This window comes from Capra hircus, chromosome 19 (genome assembly GCF_001704415.2).
Source record: "Capra hircus breed San Clemente chromosome 19, ASM170441v1, whole genome shotgun sequence".
Taxonomy (NCBI): Eukaryota; Metazoa; Chordata; class Mammalia; order Artiodactyla; family Bovidae; genus Capra; species Capra hircus.
Window position 1 is genome coordinate 51,671,384 of NC_030826.1, and position 27,256 is coordinate 51,698,639.

At 46.1% G+C, this 27,256-nt stretch overlaps 2 protein-coding genes across 4 annotated transcripts in view; one reads left to right on the top strand and one right to left on the bottom strand.

Annotated features, from left to right (window-relative positions):
- Positions 1–3,908, bottom strand: part of CARD14 (caspase recruitment domain family member 14) — a 29,063-nt gene extending 25,155 nt beyond the window's left edge. For 2 of the 3 annotated variants that reach the window (XM_018063639.1, XM_018063637.1), the window contains exons 1-2: positions 3,776–3,908; positions 473–571 (exon numbers count right to left, since the gene is read on the bottom strand). The gene's annotated coding sequence lies outside the window, so the exon portion shown is untranslated. The remainder of the gene's footprint in view (positions 1–472; positions 572–3,775) is intronic. The other variant, XM_013972522.2, reaches the window with a different exon arrangement.
- Positions 13,973–25,821, top strand: EIF4A3 (eukaryotic translation initiation factor 4A3). The gene is made up of 12 exons (XM_005694080.3): positions 13,973–14,228; positions 16,195–16,267; positions 16,892–16,958; positions 17,751–17,813; positions 18,633–18,765; positions 18,966–19,046; positions 20,244–20,385; positions 21,252–21,390; positions 22,014–22,129; positions 25,072–25,179; positions 25,281–25,408; positions 25,590–25,821. The coding sequence occupies exons 1-12, from the start codon at positions 14,060–14,062 to the stop codon at positions 25,604–25,606; spliced, it is 1,236 nt and encodes a 411-aa protein (XP_005694137.1). The 5' UTR covers positions 13,973–14,059; the 3' UTR covers positions 25,607–25,821.

A 27,256-nucleotide genomic window follows, 5' to 3' on the forward strand; every position in this document is an offset into this window, starting at 1 on the left:
TCCCATCCCCTGCCCCGGAGGCCCCGATACAGCAGAGTGCTTCTGCCCTCGGCCGATTGTGTTCCCTGCCGGCATCCTCTGTTCCACCCGTGTGTGTGCATGCTTAGTCGCTTTAGTCATGTCCAACTCATTGTGACCCCATGGACTGTAGCCCAACAGGCTGCTCTGTCCATGGGATTTCCCAGGCAAGAATACTGGAGCAGGTTGCCATGCTCTCCTCCGGGGAATCTTCCTGACCCAGAGATCAAAGCTGTGTCTCTTGCATCTCCTGCATTGGCAGCATTGGCAGATTCTTTACCACCTAGGAAGCCCCCCCCCATTCCACCCCTACACTGGCTCAGTCCAGCCTCCCGTTCCCCTCAGTCAACCCCACTACCACCAGGACTGTGTTACATGGGTGCCAAGGTGCCTAGGCAAGGGGTTCCCCTTGTGCCTTTTCAGATGACAACCTCGTGAGTGCTGCAGCTCTCACCGTGTCCAGTCCAAAGGCTCTGGGTCAGATTCCACACGTAGAACCAGTCCAAACGGGAAAGGTGCTGAATGAAGAAACTCAGAGTCTCTCTTTCAGAGCCTTGCAAAATGAGTCAAAAAATGTAAACAAACAAACAAGAACAACAACAAAAAACCTGCAGCCACAAAATACATACAATGGAAAGGTAAACAAGTTTCTCCCCAAAGTTTTGAGAAATATCAGAATATCAGATGAGCCCCAAAATGGATGAAGTGGTGCTAAGAGTCTCAGGACTGCCAGCGACAGAACCGCATCTCCACGGAAGCATGTAGATTTTAAATAAAGTCTCTACCTTGTCATGGTTTTCGTAATCTCTTAACTTTAGCGGGAATTTTTAAAGAAGTAATGGTTCTTAAAACGTTTATACTGCATTTAGCAATTCAACCATAATCTTAAATGTAAGTAAAGCTAAAATTTTGCTTTTAAAACAGGTGAGGACTACCCTGGTGGTTCAGTGGTTAGGATTTTGCCTTCTAATGCAACAGGTTCAGGTTCAATTCCTGGTCAGGAAGCTAAGATCCCACATGCCTCATGGCCAAAAAACCAAAACATAAAACAGAAGCAATATTGTAGCAAATTCAATAAACACTTTAAAAATGGTCCACATTAAAAAAATGTGTGACATGGTCTCATGTTTATGGAATGATGTCAGCGTGTCAGTCTCTCTAGCAGTCCCTCAATCTATATTTTAATTCATCCATCCATCTAATCTGTCCAGCTTTCTCTCATTTGGGGTGTGTGTGTGTGTGTGTGTGTGTGTGTGTGTGTGTGTGTGTGTACGCGCATGTATGCGTACTCGAATGTGTAGGAGAGAAAGACGGAGAGAGAGAAATACAAAGAGAGAGACAGAAACATAGAAACACAGAAAGGGACAGAGAAAGAGAGCAGGTGGATTTTGGAATGCTATTCACTGATGCTATTTGTGGTGGTAGAATTTTAGGAAATCAGTTTTTTTTTAATTGATTAAACTTTATAGAATGAGTGAGCCTAGGTTCAATAAAAACCATAAACTCATTGTTTCAGAAAATTATCAATTCAGTTGATCAAATAGAGAAGGAAATTATCACAGTTAAGGTGCCCATCAGCCCCAGAGCACCTGGGACACTTCTTGCCTAAACGTGATTATTCATGGCACCTCCCCCTTTCTCTCTCAAAATGACGCAATTCAGGTGACCAGTGATCAGAGACCAGCAGAGGCATCCCCTCTTTTGCTTTCCCTCAGTTCTAGGAGGAAGAGCCAACCCTTGCGTGCCGGGCACAGAGAGAATGGGAGCAGACCAGGATGACAAGCGCTGGCTGAAGTAACTTCTGGAAAAGGCAGGAACATGGGGAAAGAATACTTGGTTGGCCCAGTTCTGCATCAGTGGGAAAGGAAACTGCTTCTTAACCCCAAAACAGGATTTCTTAACCTGCACTTCATAAAGAAGAGCAGGGCACATTTATAAAATCCTGAGTTTCCCCACAAATTTCTTATAAAATATCCGTCTTAATATAAATCGAGCCTGAGCCTGAAGGTTCAAAAACATGAGAAATAAATACACCAGCCCTGAACAATGACCCTAAATGCCCTCCTTTGATTGGAGTTAATGGCCTGGATTAGCTAGCTCCAAGGAGACAGTGACCAAAAAACTTGGGCTCATGGAATACTGACTTCTATTTTTAGCCAACTACACCCTGGTGTGCTGCCTGATATTATATGATATAGTCGCCAAGGGTTGGGGCCCGGGGCAGGGGTTGCCTCTCCAGATTGCAACTCAAACTCTGGGAGCTCCAGATACCCAGGTCTCCATGGATGCCCTGTTGACAGGGACTCGCTGGGAAGCCTTCCCAAGGCTGGGTCATAGTGGGTGACACGCTCCTGTCCTGGGAGCGCCTTCTGGCTCAACTGCCACTCCTGCCCCTGCATGCCCATAGTATTGTAGGACTCCCAAGGACTGTCTGTCTGTTTACAGAATCCCACTTCCACCAAAGGGAACTCGGAAAATCAGGGCCGGTTCAAGCGACAACCTGCCTTACCAGGACAGCTGCAGACAGACCTCTCTGGGACTCTCTAAACCTCAAGCAACTGCTCCTGACTCCTGGGACCTGTCAACCACCCCAGGGTGTGTGTATAAGTAGATATAATTGAGTAGGAGCCATGCTAGTCCTTGCTTCATGCAGTGAAGCCGCTTAAGACAGGTTCCCAAACGGGAATTTAAAAGGTGGGAGTTTCCTGGCAACTTAGCTTCAGTGTAAATAGGGGTTAGTTCTAACAGTAAAGGAAATTTAGCCCAGAGATCCTTAAGGAGAGTTTAAACTCTATAAAATCCTCTTTTAACCCTATAGTAATTCCAGAGGGAGTCTTAAATCATAAGAACCCTAAGCCTCTAAGATGTGGGTCCTCCTATTTCCCCATGTCAATATTCTTCTCATAGCCCAGGGCACAGATTTTTGCCTGCCTGTGAAGTAGGGGAGAAGGAGCAGTGAGCACATACATGTACACACACATATACACGTACACAGAGGCACATGCAGGACTCCAGAATAGGGGGAGTAGGTTAGAGGAAGCTTAAGGGAATTGATGACCCACAAACATGGTGAGTGAGGCAGAAGGTCGCCAAACACAAATGGGGTGCTCCCTTGCACCCCTCAGCTAACATCCCGCACCAAAGCATCATTGTAAATGTCTGGCTTTGCCCTTACCACCAACAGGAAGCAGTTGGTCTTATTTTATTGTTGTTGCTGTTTAACTGCTGAGTCGTGTCCAACTCTTTTATGACCCCATGGACTGTTGCTTGCCAGGTTCCTCTGTCCATGGGATTTCCCAGGTAAGACTACTGGAGTGGATTGCCATTTCCTTCTCCAGGGGATCTTCCTGACCCAAAGATTGAACCTGCATCTCCTGCATTGGCAGGAGGATTCTTTACCACTGAGCAACGATGGAAGACCTGGTCTTAGTTTACACCTGAACTTAGAAACCTTCCTTTTCTTTCATCCTGGGCAATGATGCCGAGATAAGAGTACTAAACAGAACACTTCTTTCATCCAGCATGGCCTGTACTGTCTTAGGTAGTACTTAGCAGCCAGAAGGTGTTTAAGTAATTTAACCAAACAAAATGTGACGAGCTGATTTCTCCTCTTGTCCTCACACCTGGCACACGTCCATGCCTTGCAAGGAGGAAGCCAGCCCTTCCCATTCCCCCTACTGCTTCCCATTCCCCCCTGCTCCACAAACAGCTCTTGGACCCCATGCCTGTCCTGCCCACCCTCCCTGGGTATGCTGACCTGCTCTCCTAGAGGTAGACTCTGTACACTTGCCTTCGTCGTCCCTGAGAAGCGATAGCTGACCGGCTACAGTCTCTCCTGAGCAGCAGCAGCAGCAGACGAGCAGGTTTGACAGGTGCATCTGTCTGGGCCCTGCCTACAGAAGCAGCACCTCACTCAAGCCTCCACGCATCACTGAAACTCCAATACGTTCCCACAGCAGGGAGGATGGGTATAAAGGGTGTGTTTGCCTTTGCCAGAACCACAGGAACCTTCCGAGAACTGCCTGTGCATCTAGTCAACCCACAGGAGGTGGTGGTTGAGAAGATGATGGAAAATCTTGGGGCAGATGGAATCTTATATATGAATAGTCAGCCCATAATTCTCCAGAAAGATCCTAGGAAGTTTAGGGTAAACTCACATTAGCAATTCTGGGAAGTATCTAGATAGTCCCAATAGATCCATCTAAAATCAACCTGGATACTTACTACTTAGATTTAAATGAAAGTCTTGGTTCTTCTATGTTAAGATGTATCCAGAATCTGATCACTCTTGCCATTTGTACTGCTGTGATCTGATCGGTGCCTACCAGGACGGCTGCAGTGACCTCCTAGCTGCTTTCTCCATGCCCCTCATAGTGAGTTCTCAACACAGCCGGCAGAGCCTCCTGTGTTGCTAGAGGATGAGTCAGGTTATATCACTTCCTTTGCTCAAATTTCCAATCCTCAAGTCCTCACCCCGCCCCACATGCTAGGCCCTGATTTCCTGGTGCTTGCTATTCTCATTAGCTTTCACCTGCGCCTTGTATGGGACCTCCTTGCTAGTCTTGGATGGCTCCAGGCACATGTCAGCCCCAGGGCCTCTGCACCTGCTATTCCTTTGGCCTGCAGTGCTCTTTCTTTCACCTCTTTCAGGACTTCGCTCAAGGGCCACCTTCCCAGAGAGGGCTTTCCAGCCACTCTGTTTAAAATCATGGACTTCCCATACTACCTCCCCTCCCCATTTCCCTGTTTCATTTTTCTCTATTGGCCTCACTGCTCCCTGACATATTATATATTCTAATTATTTATCTGCTTTTTGCCTGACTCTCTATGACAAGCCTGACCCAGAGGACAATAATTCTTTCCTTTCTTGTTTTCTGCTGTGTCCTCACTCTGCATGATGGTTCATGACTATAGGTTGGGTGAATAAATAAACATCGGGTGCCTGGTTCACACTGAAGCAGATGATAGACAAGAAAGAAGGGACAACCATAGTTCCAGGGCCTATATGAGTAAGAAGGATCTTGAGGATCATCCTCCTGACTCGGCAGGTTCCCAAGGTCACACAGCTAACTGATGGAGGGACAGCAATCAGAACCCAAGACTCCTCCTCCTGGCGAGTATGAGAGCTGGGACTGCAGCAGCTCAGGGCAGAGCAGGTAAGAACACAAATCTGACCTCAGACAAGGACACAAGTTCTTGGATCAGAGTCCCAACCCTGCTGCACATCAGCTAACCTCTGGGCCAGGCTATTTAAACCCCTAAGTCTCAACTTTTTTATTTTTCCAGTGGAGAAAAACAGCAGTGGCTCCTGCTCATGGTGGGAAAGCACTTCTCTCCATCCCTGGTGCACAGAAAATTCTAGATAGCTATTAAAAAATGTCAAAATGTTGTCGTTCCAAGTAAAAGAGGCAGCCAGCCGATGGTATTAAGGTGGCTAAAGCCTTCTTGAGAGTCCCTTGGACTGCAAGGAGATCCAACCAGTCCTGGGTATTCTTTGGAAGGAATGATGCTAAAGCTGAAACTCCAGTACTTTGGCCACCTCGTGCGAAGAGTTGACTCATTGGAAAAGATTCTGATGCCGGGAGGGATTGGGGGCAGGAGGAAAAGGGGACAACAGAGGATGAGATGGCTGGATGGCATCACCGACTCGATGGACGTGAGTTTGAGTGAACTCCGGGAGTTGGTGATGGACATGCTGCAATTCATGGGGTCGCAGAGTCGGACACGACTGAGCGACTGAACTGAATGAAAGCCTTGTTAAACCTGTTAAAAACAGAAATTCCTCAAGTTACAAGAACAGAGTTGAGGAAGCCCCAGGTCCCCAAGGACTGTGAGCTTTCTAAAGGCAAAAGCCCTTTTTTAGTCACCACAGAGTCATCAGGATTCGACTGATAGTTATTCTGTATGACATGAGACCCTAGCTGGGTCCATACTTCTGGGGTCAACCAGGTGGCACTTTGGTGACCTGGTTCAGTGGGAAGAGCATCTCCAGAGGAATTCCAAAGGGCTGGGAGGCACCAGGAAAGCCCCACCTGGTGAGCAGGGCCCAGGGCAGCAATCAAGAAAGGAGCACAGAGTGAGAAACAGATGGACATTGTGAATGTCCTGGTAGCTCTGTGGAGGGCCTCTGGGGGTCACCTTACTCTCAGAATGTAGGGAGTTGTGGGGGGTGTTCTGGGTTTGCCTTGGAATGGAGATGCTAGAGCCAGGTGCTACAGGAAAGGCCCCGTAAGAATAAAGTGCAAGTTCACAGCACAGAGCACCCAAGGACAAGGGTTCAGGTTTAAGATGGGAACCTCCAGCCCGGTACCCTGCATGGGTAGCAGCCAAATGGATGACAAGGGCATCATAAGTGGGGGGAAGAGATGCCTCCTTGCTCTTCAAGCTAACGCTCAGGAGGACCCCAGGGCTTTTGTGGTTTTGGCTGTACCAAGTCTTACTTGTGGCTCAAGAGATTTTTATGGCTGTGTGTGGGACCCAATTGCCTGACCAGGGATCAAACCCAGGCCCCTGCACTGGGAGTGTGAAGGCTTAGCTACTGGACCACCAGGGAAGTCCTGACCCCAGGACTTCTACTGAGGCATTCTAAACAGGTTTTCAACAGGTGAGCCGGCCACCTGAGCAGGCATCTAGGGGTGGGCTGGGTGTGGCTCAAAGGCCTCTGCGTGGGAGCATGGACCCCCTCACCCCCACCCTGACCTGCATCAAAGCATGGGCCAGGGGAAATCAGGAAGCAGCAATTTCCACAGGAAGAGCTGACACTGCTCATTCCCTGCTTCTTTCTCACATTTGAACATGCAACTACCTACCTAACAACTCCCTGGATACCTAGGCATCTCAGATTTAACTCAAGGAAATAAAATCTTTTTTTTTTTTTAATCTTAGAGTGGGGTCATGCTAAATTGCCCAGGCTGGAGTGCAATGGCTATTCACAAGCGCAGTCCCACTACTGATCAGTAGGAGAGTTTTGACCTGCTCTGTTTCTGACCTAGGACAACTCACCCCTCCTTAGGCAACCAGGTGGTCCTCTGCTCTCGAGGTCACAATATTGATGCCAAATTTAGTGTGGACACTATATAGGCATAATGTGTTACAGCTCAGAACTTCTGGGCTCAAGCACAGATATATTTTTTTTAAATGTTTGTTAATTGAGATGAAATTCACATAGCATAAAACTAACCATTTTAAGGGAGAGGGAGAGGGTAGGATGATTTGGGAGAATAGCATTGAAACATGTATAATATCATATGTGAAACAAATTGCTAGTCCAGGTTCAATGCATGATACAGGACGCTCGGGGCTGGTGCACTGGGATGACCCAGACGGATGGTATTGGGAGGGAAGTGGGACGGGGGTTCAGGATGGGGAACACATGTACACCCGTGGCGGATTCATGTTGATGTATGGCAAAACCAATACAATATTGTAAAATAAATAAATAAGAAAAAAAATAAAGTGAACAGTTTAGTGGCATTTAGTACATTCACAATGCTCTGCAACCATCTCCTCTATTGAGTTCTAAAACATTTTTTCACTCAAAAACAAAACAAAACAAAACAAACCAAACCAAAACCCCTGTGTCCATTAAGCAGCTCCTCCCTCATTACCCTCATTGCTTTCTGTCTCTGTTCAGTTCAGTTCAGTCGCTCAGTTGTGTCCAACTATTTGCAACCCCATGAATTGCAGCACGCCAGGCCTCCCTGGCCATCACCAGCTCCCGGAGTTTATTCAAACTCATGTCCATTGAGTCGGTGATGCCATCCAACCATCTCATCCTCTGTCGTCCCCTTCTCCTCCCGTCTTCAATCTTTCCCAGCATCAGGGTCTTTTCAAAAGAGTCAGTTCTTCGCATCATGTGGCCCAAGTACTGGAGTTTCAGCTTCAGCATCAGTCCTTCCAATTCTCACATCCATACATGACTACTGGAAAAACCATAGCTTTGACTAGACAGACCTTTGTTGGCAAAGTAATGTCTCTGCTTTTTAATATGCTGTCTAGGTTAATATGCAGTTCATGGGGTCACAAAGAGTCGGACATGACTAACAGACTAGATTGAACTAGGTTGGTCATAACTTTTCTTCCAAGAAGCAAACATCTTTTAATTTCATGGCTGCAGTCACCATCTGCAGTGATTTTGGAGCCCCCCAAAATAAAGTTTGACACTGTTTCCACTGTTTCCACATTTATTTCCCATGAAGTGATGGGACTGGATGCCATGATCTTCGTTTTCTGAATGTTGAGCTCTAAGCCAACTTTTTCACTCTCCATTTTCACTTTCATCAAGAGGCTCTTTAGTTCTTCTTTGCTTTCTGCCATAAGGGTGGTGTCATCTTGTCTCTATGGACTTGCCTATCTGGGACACTTCACATCAGTGGAATCATACGCATGTGACCTTGGAGGTCTGGCTTCTTTCACACATCATAATGGCTAAAGTATGTCCCATCATGTGGATGGGCCACGTTGTGTTTATTCATTCATATGTTTTGTGGACCCTGGGTTGTTCCCACCTTTTGGCTGTTGTGAGTCCTGTGGCTATGAACACATGGGCATATGTTTGCTTGATCTGTTGGTTTTGCCCATGGCTTCCCCATCTCATGATGGTACCCATCCAGATGCTCACGCCTGAAACCCAGGAGTCAGTCTTCATCCTTTAAACCCTAACAGCGCCGTCTATCCCAAATGTCACTCCCTTTCCAGAATATCACCTGGGACCTCCTCTCACATCTTCACTGCATCAGCTCCAGCCACCACCACTGCCTCTCCAGTAGGGCTCCGGCTCTCAGCCTTTCTCTGGCTCCTTAATGCCAATCTCTCAACCTCTTGCTGCAGCCAGGCCACCTTTCTGCACTTGACCTTAGCCAAAAGAGTGAGAAGTGATAAGCCAGCTCACCTTCCCAAACTGATTATCAGAATGAGTCCTCTCCCAGCAAAGAATGACCACCCTGAAGAGGCTCCTATGGCAACCATGACGCATTTAAACTCTGTTTCATAATCTATTGTTGCTGTTGTTCAGGCAGTACGTTGTATCTCACTCTTTGTGACCCCATGGACTGCAGCACACCAAACTTTCTTGTCCTTCGTTCTCTCTCAGAGTTTGCTCAAACTCATGTCCATTGAGTTGGTGATGCTATCCATCCATCTCATTCTCTGCCGCCCGCTTCTCCTACCCTCAATCTTTCCCAGCATCAGGGTCTTTTCAGATGAGTCGGATCTTCAAATCAGGTGGCCAAACATTGGAGCTTCAGTTTCAGCATCAGTCCTCCCAATGAATATTCAGGGTTGATTTCCTTTGGGACTGACTGGTTTGACTTCCTTGTAGTCCAAGGGACTCAAGAGTCTTCTCCAACACCACAGTTTGAAAGCATCAATATTTTGGTGCTCAGCCTTCAGGTGGCACTAGTGGTAAAGAACACGACTGCTAATGCAGGAGACATAGAGATGAGGGTTCAATCCCTGGGTTGGGAAGCTCCCCTAGAGGAGGGCATGGCAATCCACTCCAGTATTCTTGCCTGGCAAATCCCATGGACAGAGGGGCTTGGTGGGCTACAATCCATAGCACTGTGGAGTCGGACATGACTGAAGCAACTTAGCATGCAAGCATGCAGCTTTCTTTACGGCCCAACTCTCACATCCATACATGACTACTGGAAAGACCATAACTTTGACTGTACAGACCTTTGTCAGCAAAGCGATCTCTCTGCTTTTTAATATGCTGCCTAGGTTTGTCATAGCTTTTCTTCCAAGGAGCAAGTGCTTTTTAATCTCATGGCTGCAGACATCATTTGCAGTGATTTCAGAACAGAACCCAACAAAATAAAGTCTGTCACTGTTTCCACTTTTCTCCCTTCTATTTGCCATGAAGTGATGGGGCCAGATGCCATGATCTTAGTTTTATTTTTTAATGTTGAGTTTTAAGCCAGCTTTTTCACTCTCCTCTCTCACCCTAATCAAGAGGCTCTTTAGAGCCTCTTCAATTTCTGCCATTAGAGTGGTATCATCTGCATATCTGAGGTGGTTGATATTTCTCCTGGCAATTTCGAATCCAGCTTGTGATTTATCCAGCCCAGCCTTTTGCATGATGTAATTGGCATACAAGCTAAATAAGCAGGGTGACAGTATATAGCATTGATGTATTTCTTTCCCAATTTTGAACCAGTCCATTGTTACATGTCCAGTTCTAACTGTTGCTTCTTGACCTGCATACAGGTTTCTCAGGAGGCAGATAAGGTGGTTTGGTATTCCCATCTCTAAGAATTTTCCAGAGTTTGTTGTGATCTACACAGTCAAAGGCTTTCAAATAGTCAATGAAGCAGATGTTTTTTTGGAATTCTCTTGCTTTTGCTAGGATTCAATGGATATTGGCAATTTGATCTCTGGTTCCTCTGCTTTTTCTAAACCCAGCTTGTACATCATAGTCTATAAGACCTTTTATGATCTGGCTCAGCTCACCCCTTCTGTCACTCTCCCTCTGGCCCACATTCTGGATACTGTAACCAGGCTGGCTTTCTGTCCCTTGATTGTGCCAATCCCCTGTTCACTTGGCAGTCTCCACCCTACCTGTCCCTTGTTCCTGGAACCTGGGGTGTTACTGTGGCCACCTCTTCTCACAATTCACGTGGCACCTTCTTCCAGTCACCTGGTAAATCCATCACCCACTAACTCTGCTACTTTGCCTCATTTTATTTGAATCACAGTAATTAAAAAATCTATAACTGTCTTGTTGCCCTTCTCTGGAACACAAGCTCTGTGAGAGCAGCACTATCTGTCCTGTTTACCTCTCAATCCAGCCACTGAAACAGTGCCTGCATCAGGAAGGTGAGGCCAAAATGTCAGATGCCAGTCGTGTGGAGTCCCAGGTCTGGCTAGGTGTGGACCAGGTGGTGTTTAGTAGGATGCCCTGCCTGGCTGGGTGGGTTAGAGATACTTGTGCCTACAAAGGAACAGTGTTTGCCATTTCATACCAGGTGATAGGTGCGGTTTCTGGTAGGAAGTTGCTCTTTGGGGACAGTCCCTAGGATCTGGGACATCAACTCCTGTGGTGATGACTCATGGAAACCTAGCCCAGCCCAGGAGCACTGCACCCAAACCTCCACCTATTCCAGACAAGACGAGCTGCCTTGATCATCTACACCCTGAGTCCAATAAGGGTTCAGGGAAGAGGCAGGTCGGCTTCTCGGGTGCAGCTGTTCCTGTCTTGCCCACCATTCCAGCATGAGCTGGGGGTTTCTGTGTTCCTCCTGCCCTCTCGTTCTGGACATCCAGGCACACCACGCTGGAGCCCTGGGGACAAAATAGACACAGGCCAGCCCTCCTTGAGATTAGTCTAATCAGGTGAGATAAACTCCCTCTCCCAAATTTGGAGACTGTGGGAAATGAGACAGAGGGCTGAACCCTAACGTTAATAGGCAGGTCCACCTTGGTGACCACTAGCCCTGGGACAAAGGGCATGGTAAACCATATAAATAGTTTTTCAGGGACTCAGAGTGGGACAGCTTTTACCCCTTGCTGTGCTGGAGGTTACTTTAACTTAGCAGGCTGGGCCTTAGTTTTCCCAGCAGTAGAACGGTTAAGACAATATATATGACTGTACTCCTTAGTTGAAATTGTGATGGAGGTTTCTGATAAGAATTGGAACATTAATCTGGACATTTAAGCAGTGAAATTATGTACTGACAGCTGAGCTAGGCTGTCAATTCCTGCTTTCAAAGTACTGTTTACTCTTAACAACAGAACTTTAAACTGTGTGGGTAACATCTACAGTGTTTTGGATCATATGACAATATTGATGTAGGTACCGAGAGACTGATAAGTCACCTTGTAAACAATGTAAACTTGGGTTATCAACAATTACAGTACAGTGCTGGTAAATGTATTTTCTCTTATGATTTTCTTAAAAAAAAAAAAAAAAATTTAGGCTGCACCAAGTCTTAGTTGCAACACACAGGATCTTTAGTTGCATCATGTGGGATCTATTTCCCTGATCAGGGATCTACCTTGGGCCCCTGCATTGGGAGCACAGAGTCTTAGCCACTGGACCACCAGGGAAGTCCCCTATGACTTTCTTAATAATATTTTATTTTGTCTAGCTTACTTTATTGTTAAGAATACAGTGTATAATTCATAGAAATACACTATGTGTTAAAGACTCTTTATATTATGGGTAAGGCTTCTGGTCAACAGTAGTTAAATTTGCACTAAGTCAAAGATTATACACAGATTTTCAAGTATGCAGGGAGTTGGCACCCCAACCCCCATGTTGCTCAAAGGTCAACTTGGGTGGAAGCTTCGGTCCAGCATAATATGCCTACGCAGAGCAAATATTTTAACAAGCGTGAAGAGCCAGACTCGTTCCAACACACTATTGCTTAGATTATCCTCACCTTCTGGTAATAAAGCAAAGTGTGTTTCAGGGAATTCCCTGGAGGTCCAGTGGCTAGGACTCTGCGCTTATACTGCATCCTCATCAGGCACATTTAAAAGATCAATTACATGGACATATTCATACCTCAGGCAAGAGCGTCAGGAGAAGTAAGACCCCCTTTACTTGTTTGCTGTCTGTGTGCTGTGCTTAGTCACTCAGTCATGTCCGACTCTTTGCAAACCCATGTACTGTAGCCCGCCAAGTTCCTCTCTGTCCACGGAGATTCTCCAGGCAAGAATACCGGAGTGGGTTGCCATGCCTTCCTCCAGGGGATCTTCCCAACCCAAGGATAGTTTGCTGTCAACATACTGCAAACCTCTGCTTTCTAATGTGCCTGGCTTAGAGGATAAAATGATTACCTAGTTGTCACTAAATTAACATTCACAAGAGGCCAGCAGTTCAAGCAGTTCTGGAAAGAGGCTGTGGATTAAAGATATGGCTAGTGATTGGAGGGGCTTCCTGGCTGGCTCAGCGATAAAGAATTCGCCTGCCAAACAGGTTCCATCTCTGAGTTGGGAGAAGACCCTCTGGAGAAGGAAATGGCAGCCCATTCCGGTATTCTTGCCTGGAAAATCTAATGGACAGAGGAATCTGGCTGGCTACAGTTCACGGGGTCGCAGAGTCGGACACGACTTAGTGACTAAACCACCACAGTGATGTGAAGCAAGCAAACAATGGTAAAGGACAGAGCTGGCATCTGGGGAAGTTTGTTTCACGAAGTTAAAGACGCTATTCTCTCACGACACAGATGAACCCGCGGCAAGTAGCGACGGTGGTTCAGAAGCCGATTCTGAGCCGGATTCTTAGAGGCACTTAGAGAAGCTTAGCGTAAGATGCCATAACTGGTAATATTCTACAGGGCAACCGAAAGCCATCACCTCCAGGGCCATCTTTTCTGCAAGGCGGGATTTATTAGCGCCGCCATCAGACACGCGGAATACAGGGACTCAAAGAACAAGGAGACGCAGTCCAAGGTCACGCGACCATTCCTGGAGGCCGTGGAGCTGGGGACCATCTCAGAAGCCTAACTCTCCTACACTCGACCCCGGGTAGGAGCTTTTCCATTAGCAGGTTAAAAACCGGCCTGGGGGGGTGGGATTGGGAGGCGGGGTGGTTAAAGTGAGAGCTGACAAGCAGGCAGTTAGATTCCAGATTTTTCAAAAGCAGACGATGTACAGTGGGGATATCCATCAGAAGGCAGTGATAAAGCAATCCCGTCTGCAGGGGCTACAGGTTTACAGTCCCGCACAGAGAATCCGGGAAACGCGAGGCGGAGGGAAACCAATTCAGCCCGAGAACCCACCCAACAGGGCCCCACGCGGTAGGCTCCTCGGCGCCCCGCTGCCTCCGCACCGATTAATCTTAGGAGTGAGTAGAGTTCTGCCCTGCGAGATCCCACGCAAACCCCTCCCGAGCGAGAGCCACAGCACCGTCGGTCTCTCTGCAGCCAGCCTCCTTTCCCCTTTCACTTGACCAGGAACGCCCCGCCCCTTCCGAGGAGTGGCCCCGACGCTCGCTCGTACGCATGCGTGATGGCGTCACTTCCTGGCGGCGGCGCCGCGGGGCCTTGCTTCCGATTTCCGCTGCACCGCGCGCTCGGCTCTCAGCCGGTTCGGTATCATGGCGGCTACGGCCACGATGGCGACCTCGGGTTCCGCGCGGAAGCGGCTGCTCAAAGAAGAAGACATGACTAAAGTGGAATTCGAGACTAGCGAGGAGGTGGACGTGACCCCCACGTTCGACACCATGGGCCTGCGAGAGGACTTGCTGCGCGGCATCTATGCCTACGGTAGGTGGGCTCGGGGCGCGGGCTGGGGGCGCCCACGGAGAGAGCAGGGGCCCGGCCGGGGGTGGGGCCCGAGGCTGCGAGTCCTGCCCCCTGGGGGCTGGCGGTCGGAGGTGAGGCCTAGCCCAGGGGCCCTACCCGCGTTTGTGTCGGCTGTTCAAGTGTTCTCTCGGCATGGCGCCGTGCTGGGTCCCGCGAGGGCTGCAGGGTCCTCTGTGCACTCCCAGGTCATTCATTCAGTGGATGACTGTCTTGTAACTAACAGGTGCTAGAACGTGCGCGGCTCTAGGCACTGAGGGTTTAGCAGTGAACCAGACAGGCCTAGGGTGCTTAAGTTGCATTTGGGAGAAAGTGGTAATGACTACGAAGAAAATAAAGCGGGTTAACTGAATCAAGCATGACTGGGGGGGAGAGAGTTAATAGGGCAGTTAGATTTGGGACCTCCCAGGCTGGAATCTGACCTGAGATCTGGGACAAAGCCCGTTATGAGTAGATGATGGTAGAACCGAGCAGAGAGAGAAGGTGGTCCCAGGGCCCTGCAGCCTGAAGCCTTGTGTATTCAAAGAAGAAAAAGAATTCCCCCTGTCCTGGGAACCTAGGGGCAAGATTGGGGCGTGGGAGGGGCACAGCCAACAAAGCATGGTGCCAGATGATGAAGAATTTGAATTTTATTTTCAAGTCCAGTGGGGCCTTTGGAGGGTTCTAAACAGGGAAGTGGTGGGATCAGATTAACAGTTACAGAGGTGGTCCTGGGTGTCTGAAAACGGAGGGAGGCGAGGCAGGAGAGGAATCAGGGAATGTTAAGAGGCTTTTGTTCCAGTCCAGGGAAGCAATGTATTGTGTTGGAAATGGAGTGCTGACAGGGTTTGATTATGGGTTGAATGTGAGGCTCAGAGGAAAGTCCTGGGTGTGTGAATAACTGGGTAGGTGATGATTCCCTCTCTTCTGGTGAGGGGCACTGGAGGGAACTCTTTTCTGGATGAGTGGAGCTTGAGGGACCTGTGAACTATCCTGTGGGACATGTAAGGGAGGCAGCTGGGGAGCCTGAGAAGAGGTGGGCTTGGAGATGCAGATAGGAGTGATCAGCACTTGTGCTTAATGCCTGGGACTGGGACAGACATCTTTTCTATCCAGCAGTCTCTGACATGGTGACAGTTCAGCACAGAGAAGGTGCTGAGGGAATGGGAGTTGAAGAGCCATAGCAGCCAGGCCTGGTAGTGTGGCCGACAGCCCTGTCTGCCTCTGGGCACCCAAGACATCGCTGCCCTAAAAACACTGTGTGTAGTTTCCCAAACCATGTGCTGCGTCATCACGAGGGATTTAATTCATCTGTTATATTTGCTTTTGTGTTAGATAGGAAAGTGTATTATATTTTAGAAAACTACCAGAAGTTGAGGTATGCTATGTTTATTTTCTTGCACAGTAGAGGGGTGGTGTTGTAGTTTATGTAGCTGCATCAAGCAGGAATGTGATCCAAGCAGTAGGTGAAATGGAGTTCTAGGTGATACGAACAACTTGCAGACTTACTACTGGTTGGGAGTGGTGGCTACAGTGCTGATTGGTTTATCCTCCTTTTTTACCTTAAAAAGTAATGTCACAGAACCCCCAGCAGTGCAGGTTATTATAATGTAAGCCAAACAATACACAAGTAATTGGAGTAAAGTGTGAGCCTCCCTGACCCGGATTCTCCAGGAGTAACAACAGACATTCTTTTTTTAACCTCAGGTCTCTCTGTTTTGCAACAATGTTCCTTAGAGATTGTTTCTGTATAAATAAGATTGTGTGTTGGTATGAAAATCTCCTTCAGCCTAGTACTTCATTCAGTAGCAGTTTCTTCTGAGCTTCGTATATTGGAGATTGGGTTACGAGTGGGTGGGGAAAATACCATCTTCCCTACAAGGAGCTCCAGTTATGGTTTTAAGTATGCTGTCCTAGGGGCTAGAGCTCATTTTTTTGTTTTAATTTACAGGTTTTGAAAAACCATCAGCAATCCAGCAGCGAGCTATTAAGCAGATAATTAAAGGAAGAGATGTCATTGCGCAGTAAGTCTGCACACGCAATAGGATTCAGGTGCTAGTCAGCCCGGGAATTTGTGGTTCAGTGCTTCTCCATTCAAACACCTCTACCAGCTCTTGACTGGACTTCAGCTATGGGCTGTTTTTATTTTTGTGTCCTCCACTCTAGAAAGCATTCTTTTTTTTCTTTAAGCCAGATTTACTTACCTATTGTTTGGTGTATGGAACTATACATTAATATTCTTTTAATAGCTTTATTTCTGATTTGCCTTATTTTTAAAGACTCATTACCAAAAAAAAAAAAAAAGTCTGAAATTGTAGAAAAGAATTATATAAAAGGTAATCCTTTTGTGCTGCCTGGAACACCCATTCTACAGATTCTGCAGTTCTGTAACCCGCTGATGAAAGGCCACTTTTACTGTCCTTATCACCTGTGATTTAAAGGTTGTGCCTAAGTCCTACCCCCTTGTAGTTAAGATGTTGGTTAGGGCATTGGGGTCAGTGAAGGGGGGACTCTCCTTGGAAGAAGCTGCCTAAATGCTTCTGTAGCCCACCGCCTCGGAGCACTGCTGCAGCAGGGGTAACCTGAATGGGAGCAGTGGCATGTAGCCCAGCATTCTGCATCCCATTTATCTGTGTTTTCTTTACTAGATCGCAGTCTGGTACAGGCAAAACAGCCACCTTCAGTATTTCTGTCCTCCAGTGTTTGGATATTCAGGTAATCTTAAACTTTAATCCTTGGAAATACTTCCTTTACCTTCTGTAACTACAGTGTTCAAGAAGTACAGTTCTTAAATATATCTAGTACTGAATACACATTTTTTAAGAGAATCTTAATTGTACACTAGTATCTGAGCTAATATCCTGTCAGAAATTCCTTTTTATTTAAACAGTTTTTAAAAATTTTATTGAAATGCAGTTGATTTGCAGTGCTACGTTAGTTTCAGATGTACAGCAAAGTGCTTCAGATGTGTGTGTGGATATATATACACATACATATATACTTTTTTTTTTTTACATATATACTTTTAAAGATTCTTTTCCAGTATAAGTTATCTATTTTATGTATATAGTAGTGTGTATATTTTATTTCCAAACTCCTAATTTATTCCGCTTCCCACCCTTTCCCATATTGTTTTCTATGTAAATTGGGAGGTTTTTTTAACTAGTGGAAATCCTTGTCTGCAAACAAGAATCCTGACTAATATACCTCATTATTGCTGGTTATCTGGTTTAAGTAATAGTCAGACTTGCTTCCCTGAAATCAGATATGTGGTTAACATGAGGTGATACTCAGAATAGATCTGAGTCTGAATATGTGTGGTCTACCTGGAGAAGGGAATGGCACCCCACTACAGTATTTTTGCCTGGAGAATTCCATGGACAGAGGAACCTGGTGGGCTACAGTCCATGGGGATGCAAAGAGTTGGACACAACTGAGCAACTAACACACACACACCTCTCGAAAATACTGAGGTTCTCTATTTTCTGACAAAAATTATTTTCCTAGGTTCGTGAAACCCAAGCTTTGATCTTGGCTCCAACAAGAGAGTTAGCTGTACAGATCCAGAAGGTGAGTTGGTTAAAGATGGCAATGTCGTATTTGCAAATACGCTTGGTCCTTGAATACATGAGTTTGAACTGCGTGAATCCCATCTATATGCAGGTTTTTAAAAATGAATACGTACTACAGTACTGCCTGATCTGAACTTAGGTGGCTCCAAGGATAGGGAGGGCTGACTGAAGTCTGTGTGGATTTCTGACTAAGCTTGGGTTTGGGGGTGTCTGGAGTCAGTATATAGGTGTCATCCCTAACCATCCTTTGCCGTTCACACTGGTCAAGCCAACTGATTGACTTAATTGAATCTGTTTTTTCTCTTCTATTGGATTTTTTCCCCCTGATTCCTCATGTTTTGCCATAAATCACTGGTTTGTATGAAGTCATCTTTAGTTCTGCTTGTATGATTCCCCTTAGTTTTTTGCAATCTCACAATTATAATTTTTTTCAAAAAAAGTCCATCTTAATAAAAATAATTGTAACTATTCTGTTTTTATAGTGTAAACACTGTGGAAATGGAAATGTGTTTGTTAAGATGTTAATATTGTCTCTGGGTGGTAGGATTGAATTTTGCATGTTTTCTTATTTTTCTATAGTTTCTAATACATACTGCTTTTATAATAAGAAAATAGTAACACTAACTTCATTCTGGTGCAGAAAAGAGTGGAAGGAGGAGACTTAGGCTGTCTGTAGTTTTATGATAGAAGTAATAGCATACTGATGGTCATTTTAAATTAGAATAGAAGCAGTCTTCATTTGGGGAGAACTCAGATATTTCTGACTTTAGAGTGGTCTTTGGGCAGACCTTGGACATGAACCTGTGTTTTAATTCAGGGCCTGCTTGCTTTGGGTGACTACATGAATGTCCAGTGCCATGCCTGCATCGGGGGCACCAATGTGGGGGAGGACATCAGGAAATTGGACTACGGACAGCACGTTGTCGCCGGCACACCTGGGCGTGTCTTTGGTGATTAATTGCTTTCGTCTGTAAAAAGTGCTACAGTGATAGAGGACTATTTTCATTTTGATACGCTATCTGATAACTTTGCATTTGAGTAACTTTTAAGAAGTGGAGGGAAGGTCCCTGAAATGCGATGAAAACGGTTGAAATGGCTGGCTCTTTACTTAAAACCTGACCTCTACTTATTTGGAAATCTAATTTTATAGATATGATTCGTCGCAGGAGTTTGAGGACACGTGCTATCAAGATGTTGGTTTTGGATGAGGCTGATGAAATGTTGAATAAAGGTATGAATAACAAGAGTTTTCTAGAACTGGGATGTATTTCATGTATTTCTACTAAAATACATGCGGACAAATAAGTGAGGACCCCTTCGTGACAGCAGTTGTGCTCTTAATACAGTGACTGGGAAGTGTGTAATGACAGCTGTCACCTTGGTTCAGTAGCAGCTGTGACCAGTACCTCAGAGTCTTCACGCCTCTGTTCCCTGCACACCCCCGTCCGCAGTCTTACTTCCACATCAGGGGGCCGGGTGGGTCATCTCTAGATACTCTGGTCTCCCGGTGTAAAGGGAATAGTTTCCTTCTCAGGAGTCACCAGTAACTCATGGGGTTCTTCCCAGGTGTTTTTCTGGTCCCTGGTCCTTGAGCAGTTGTCTTAGAACCTAGAGGCTAATGGTGTCCCTCGGAGCTGCCCTCCACCCCACGTCTGTCTGGGGCCCCTTACCTGGAGGTCCTGCTTGTCAGCTAAGTTAAAGGTACAGTTACTACAAAGTGAGGTCTCTAGACCAGCAACATCTATGTCAGCTGGGAATGCACTGGAAATACAGCGTCTGGACCCCTGATCTCAGCAGTCAGGGCCTGCCCCCTTCTCATGTGCTGTCTTATAACCCCGTCCTGCAGAGGTGGTGGTGTGGTGACCTGAGGGCGAGGTCCTGCTTGCCAGCAGATTTTATTCATCCGGTACCCTGTGAAATAATGTAAACTAGTTGCATTATTTAATAGGGAGGTTTTTAAGTCAAGATATCACTGACGTCTAACATTTTCAGGTGTACAGCATGACTCAGTATCTGTGGGAGATTGGTTTTGAATGGGGGGTTTTTTAATTGAAGATTTTTTGGTGAAAATCAGATCTCTGGATTTACTTAAAATATGGCAGGTTTGGCCACCATGGGTGTACATCCTCAGGGCACCAACAGCTGGAACTGAGGTATGACCACCTGGCAGAGGCCCAGGGTTATGGGCTCAGGTTTCTGTTGTTTTTAACTGTTGGCATCCAGGACTCTTGGGTGGGATCATGGTCACCAGAGCTCACCAGGGAGAGAAGAGGGGATGTGAAAATTTGGTCCAGCTCTATAAGAAGATTCCTTGTGAAATCTCATACCTTAAAACCACAATCTACATCTAATTAAATGAACGTTGACGTGTGACTTGTGTCAGAGTGTACAGCCTTAAAGTTCCTGTGTGTCTCATTCCTCATCCCAGGTTTCAAAGAACAGATCTACGACGTATACAGGTACTTGCCCCCAGCCACACAGGTGGTGCTCATCAGTGCCACACTGCCCCATGAGATCCTCGAGATGACCAACAAGTTCATGACCGACCCCATCCGCATCTTGGTAAAACGGTGAGGATGCCCTCTTTCTCAAGAGAGACTAAAACATAGCGTCGTCGTATCAGGTTTTCAGTTCAGTTCTGTTGCTGAGTCGTGTCCGACTCTTGGCGACCCCATGGACTGCAGCACACCAGGCTTCCCTGTCCATCACCAACTCCTGGACCTTGCTCAGACTCATGTCCATCGAGTCGGTGATGCCATCCAACCATCTCATCTTCTGTTGTCCCCTTCTGCCTTCAGTCTTTCCCAGCATCAGGGTCTTTTCCAGTGAGTCAGTTCTTTGCCTCAGGTGGCCAAAGTTTTGGAACTTTAGCATCAGTCTTTCCAATGAATATTCAGAACTGATTTCCTTTAGGATTAACTGGTTTGATCTCCTTGCAGTCCAAGGGACTCTCGAGTCTTCTCCAACACCACAGTTCAAAAGGGTCAATTCTTTGGCTCTCAGCTTTCTTTATGGTCCAACTCTCACATCCATACAGAACATGAAAATTCTTTTGACTTTTCTCTTTTGAAAAGCAAGCTTTTATATATTCTCCTTTGATTCATTAATTTCAGGTATAAAAATTTGCTGATAGTATTTATTTATCAGTGAGATTATTTGTTGCTGGCAGTAAAATGTGTATTCTGTTAAACAGCCAAACATTTTGTTTAGAACCATATACAAGGTGTGGTTAAAGGTCCAGCCTAACCTCGAGCTTGGGCTCATTCAGTGGAAGTGGTGACTCCTGGGAGGATGTGGCAGGTGGGAGGGGTGGGGATCTAATGACCAGACTCCTGTGCTGCCAGGGTTCAGGTTGGCACCTGGAATGGCACCTGGGCTGTGTGTGCCCTCGTTTGGGTTGGAGGGATGAGTTGACAAAATTGTCTTTGTCCTCCAGTGATGAACTGACTCTCGAAGGCATCAAGCAGTTTTTTGTGGCTGTGGAACGGGAAGAGTGGAAGTTTGACACCCTGTGTGACCTCTACGACACGCTGACCATCACACAGGCTGTCATCTTCTGTAACACCAAGAGGAAGGTGCGTGGTTGTCCTGGCTCTTTAGTGTCCTTGTGGCAAAACAAAAAATGAAAATCATAGAGCTTACACTTCTCCTGTTGAAGGCCAGAAGTACATGTTTTAGACTCTGGGTACACGGTCTCTGCAGCACACACTTGGCTTTGCCCTTTAGATCAAAGTTGCCATATGTGATGGGTGGACAAGTGAGTATGTCCAGGGAACATGTGTACCAGGTGTTGGTCTGGTCCCGTGATTGTAGGCTCGGGATCACTGGTTTGGATGGCACCGGAGCCTGCGTTCTGTGAGCTCCCGTGTGATGCTGATGTGTGGGTAGAGCTGAGAACCCTGGCAACTTTCCTTGGAAAAGGAGGATTTGGACTACATTCCAAAAAAGATTGGAATTAAAATTTCTAATGAGAACATTGACACACATATATATGAATTTTTTTAGAGAGAATTTTTGCCCCAATATTTGCTGGACAAATTTAAGTTTTCTGCACATCCAGTGAAGATCAGTGTGAGTTTTAAGAACATTTGTTTTATGAGTATTTGTATTGGTCCTGCAGGTAATTGACATGAAATCCTGAATCCAGTCTCTGGTTTGGTTTGTGAGCTTATGGCAGCCCCTGTCTACTCATCTGTAGGTTGACTGGCTGACGGAGAAGATGAGGGAAGCTAACTTTACAGTGTCGTCCATGCACGGGGACATGCCCCAGAAGGAGCGAGAGTCCATCATGAAGGAGTTCCGGTCAGGTGCCAGGTGGGTTGGGTGCGCCCTCTGCTCCTGCACTGGGGCCACGGGCCAGCATTTACGGGGTGTTACCTGAGCTCCGGGAGGTCGCTGACATAGTTGGTGAGCAGGGCAGCCACTGTGATGTGATAGACTAGGCTGAGGTGAGAACTAACCTTAACTAGAGGATCAGTTGTCTTATTTAGAAGCATATTTTTCTTGTTTCCAAAAAAGATGGGGATTTTCTGTTTATCCTTTTGTATTGGTTTTAGCTTAATCCCACCACAGCTGGCGAACCCGGTTTATATGATTTCTTCCCCTCGGTGTGCATTCAGAGTTGCCTTGTGGCCCAGCATGGGATTGTTTTGAGGCCATTCTTTGTGCTTGGACAGGAGGGGTTCTGCACTGTGCAGGCGCCCTGTGTCCTGGCTGTGCCTGTTGGCTTTCAGTTGGTTAATTGTGTTTCTCAGACCTGCATCCTTATCCCTCTCCCCTTGACTATGTTTCATCTGTGTTGAGAGTGCTGGTCTTTCTCTTGGGGGTTCTACTTGTGTGTCCAAGTTCAGAATTACTAGATGTCTGGAGGATTTAGCCGCTACCTTGGAAGTAGCTGCCCCACTTTACTCGGGCCTCTGTCCTGCACCCTGCTCGTCTGCGCCAGCCTCCTTAGTGTACCTTTCTTCCTTCACATCTGGTTTCCAGACTTAAGCTTTAGATGGATTTCGTGCAACCAGCATAGTGTTGGGTTTTGTTTTTCCTCTCCTTTAAAAAAAAAGTTAATTGGTTTATTTGACTGCGCCAAGTCTTAGTTGCAGCTTGTGGAATCTTTAGTTGCGGCTTGTGTGTTCTTGTTCCCCGACCGGGGATTGAACCCAGGCCCCCTGAATTGGGAGCTAAGAGCCTTAGCCCGTGGACCACCAGGGAAGTCCCTGTTTTTCCTTTTCTTTTAATCTGATGATGATTGCTCTCTTTTAATTGGAATATTTAGCCCAGTTTTGTTGTTTGTTGTTCAGTTACTCAGTTGTGTTGAACTCTTTGTGACCCCATGGACTGCAGAATGCCAGGCTTCCCTGTCCTTCACTATCTCCTGGAGTTTGCTCAAACTCATGTCCATTGAGTTGGTGATGGTATCCAATCATCTCATTCTCTGCCTCCTTCTCCTCTTGCCTTCAGTCTTTCCCAGCATCAGGGTCTTTTCTAATGAGTCAACTCTTCACATCAGGTTGCCAAAATATTGGAGCTTCAGTTTCAGCATCAGCCCTTCCAGTGAATATTCAGGATTGATTTCCTTTAGGACTGACTGGTTTGATCTCCTTGCTATCCGAAGGACTCTTCTAGCACCACAATTTGAAAGCATCAATTCTCCGGTGCTCTTATATTTGGTTTTAAATTTTATAAGATAAAATTGTCTATCTTTAAGTGTATTTTACTTGTCATTTCTTTAGTTTGGATTTTATTCTTGTTATTCCTTTCTTCACTTTTTATTTTGGAAAATGTTTATATTTTATTTCTTTGTTATTTAGCTGCTGATGATGCTTAAGAGTTATCAGCAACTATGGTTGATGGTACTTTTATACTCTCCCCTGAGGGTATAGAGAACTTGAAACCCTTGACTTCAGTGACCCTCCAGACTTCTGTCGCTGTTTTCATGGGTTTTAATTTACATGTATTTCAACCCCCACAAGACGTTTTTGCTTCATGTGACGAAACGGGTCTGATTCATATCATAAATGCTTTGTGCTGACCACCTGCGTTATTCGTCTCTTTCCGTTATCTCTGAGCAGCTTCTGTCAGGGCTGCATTTCCTTCTGCCTGAAGGATGTCTCTATTTCGTTTGTGTCAGCTGGTCTCTGAAAATGTCTACTTCATCTTAAAACATCTCCTGATGTTGAAGGAGGCAGTCCAGCAGGATTGGTCCCAGGAGCCCCGTGGACATCAAGCTCTGGGCACTCACATGCTTTATGTGAAGTGGCCTGGTGCAGTTGGCCTTCCGTGTTTGGTGTTTCTTGGTTGCCGTGTTCCTGTCAAGACGCCACTCCTATGAAAACTTTTCTGCAGGCTGCTCCTAGGTCTGTTTCGTTTGTCTTTGTTTCGGTGGTTTTCACCCTCCTGGACCCATGTGTGAGTTGGTCTTTCCCCTCCTGTTTGGAGTTCACATGGCTCTCGGCTTCACCCCGCAGGTGGCGCTCTGGCTGCACTCTTTGCTCTCCCTCTGGGCTCCAGTTCTGTGTGATTGTCTGGTAGCAGCAACACCTCTCCTGCTCTTTTGAACTTTTTTTCCTGTTCTATTATCCCTTCAAACTTTGAATGTTTCTATACCAGTGGTATCCAGTAGGAGTGTAAATCACATAAACATATGTTATTTAATCCTGATATCAGTTCAACATATAATCAGCATTAAAAATATGAATGAGGTTTTCTGCCCTTTTTTTTTGGTACTAAGTATCCAAATATAGCGTGAATTTTACAACTTCAGGCAATCTCATTTCAAACCAGCCACTCCGGTGTTTTGTGAGCTGGTGGCCTCAGCATTGGATAGCATGGGTCTGTGGTGTGACAGATTCTGTCTTTTGAGAAGGACAGAGTGGTGTGAGTTGCACTTCTAATTAGAAGACACTGTGTTGTGCACCAAAATCAGTGAGGCCGGTGTACTTGATTTTTCGCTAGACAGAAGTAAAATGTCCTTCCCAAGTAGTGGTTGCTCTAAACAAATTAAATGTAATAGAGTAAAAGATAGCCTGTATATATGTGTTTGTATATACACACACATATATATGTATTTTTTTATTTTAATGCGATAAACACATGACTTAAGTAACTAAGTAAACCAAACACGCCTTCTGAATGGGGCTTTCTGGTGCTGTCCTGCATGCTTTAGCCTGCAGAGGGACCAGTATGAGGAGCCCTAGTGTGCTCATAGCTGGTTTGACCCTTTTATGCTAGGCGATTGTCTCATGCCTTTCTTTCTGCAGCCGAGTGCTCATTTCTACAGACGTCTGGGCCCGGGGGCTGGATGTGCCCCAGGTGTCCCTCATCATTAACTATGACCTGCCCAACAACAGAGAGCTGTACATACACAGGTAAGCCACGCAAGCTTTTCCTTGGTTTCATTCTTGTAGGTGGATATAATGAAACTTTCTTTGCTATGTTTACTAAAGTGATTTTGCTTTATTCTTAAAAGAATTGGGCGATCAGGTCGATATGGCCGAAAGGGTGTGGCCATTAATTTTGTGAAGAATGATGATATCCGCATCCTCAGAGACATCGAGCAGTACTACTCCACTCAGATTGATGAGATGCCCATGAATGGTGAGACCCTAAGTCTGTCTGTGATTGTTGTAGGAAGAACTTCCCGGTTCCTAGTTTGGGGCACTTGAGGTTTTCCCATTTTGCTTTGTTTTTGTGAAGTCTTTTGTGAGCTTTTAGTTAACTTTATAAATTTTCATTTTGTTTGTATTATTTCTTATTGTTTATCTTTCTTCACTTTCAGTTGCTGATCTGATCTGAAAAATCTGCTCACTGGAGCCTCTTCATCTATTTTGTATCAGTTTGGAAATATTTAGAGGCGGTTTCTATTTAACGGGGTTTGTGCGAACTCTATTCTCAAACCACCTCCCTCCCCACCACCTCACCCCAGAATGAACTCTGGAGATGGGGCTACCTTTTCTTACCCACGTGTAAATAATGCATTGCTTTCTTTTTCATTAAACATTTAAAACTTTTCCCATAAATTCTAATTTGTATTTCTTAAGGTGGACCCAGCTTTTACTGTCTGTATGATCTCCTTTTACTCTGAATTTTGACTTTTAAGATGGTAAAATAGAAATGGTAAGCTTCCTGGCCTCTCCACGCTTCCCCAGATTAGAACCCGATCCCATTTCTTTAAGGATGGCAGGTGGGGGAGTCAGACCATCAGTACTTTTCTTTGGGTTGGCCTGGGTCTGTGTGCCTGGGTGCAGAGGGCAAGATAGGATCCCTGGGCGGATAACTGTAAGGAACCGTTCACAGCCAGGCTTCTCTGGGTTAATGAGCCCACCTGTCTTGGCTGAGGAGGGGCTGACAGGAAACAAGCCTCAAGGGAAGACACCTGAGAAACTCAGCCTAAATCAGATGTTGTCAAGTAAAGAAACAAATGCAGACGTCCACAGAAGTGTACCCTTGGGGATGATTCAAGAGTGGTATGTGATTTCCAACGGTTTCACAACCATTAGCCCTGAGTATTGGTGAAGAAAGCATGCTGTTCATGTGAGTAGGACAGACTTTCTGGAAGGCAGCCGAGCTCTTGGGCAGTAGGAGCCGTTGGAATGATACTCCCCTCTGAGGGAGTCACTCTGCCATCGGCAGTGGTCTGGAGTGCAGGCTGCACAGGTGTGCTCACCAGTGTCCCCGGCACCAGGGAAAGAGGCCTGAAAGGGCTGTGCAGCACCAGGGGTTGGGGAGGGAAGTGACGTCCTATCTGCACGGATGCACACGGGCGGGTGTCTGGGACCGCTAGTGTCACAGGCCGAGTGGGTTCAGCTGCTCTCTATGGTGGCTAAGTGTTGGAGCTGGTGTTGGAAATAACCCAAATGCCCACTGAACTGAAAGATGCAAGTACACATGATGACTACTGTTTGGCAGTAGGAGGGAATGAAGAGCTGGCACATGTTGCAATTTGAACCTTGAAATAGGCTGAGTAGAACAAGCCAGTCACAAAGAGCCACGCAAGTGCTTCTATTCCTATTAAATGTGTACCATAGAGACTGGGTAACCGGTTTTCTGGGGGCTGAGAGGGGGTGACTGTAAAGGGTACAGGGCTTCTTTGAGGGTGATGGAAATGTTCTGGAACTAGAAGTATGGTTGCACAATTCTATGAATATACTAAAAGGTACGGAATTGTACATTTTAAAGTGGTAAATTGTGCAGTATGTGAACTGTATCAAAAATCAGGTGGGGAATCTAACACTTCTAAATTATACTTAAAAAGGGCATGAGCAAGGGGGAAAATACTTGTAAAGCATGTACTTGACAAAAGACAAACTGGAAAATACAAAGAATTTTGTGTGTAGGTAGAATGATGGTCCCCCCAAATGTGTGCTTAGTTGCTTAGTCGTGTCCAACTTTTTGTGACCCCGTGGACTGTAGCCAGCCAGGCTCCTCTGTCCATGGAATTTTCCA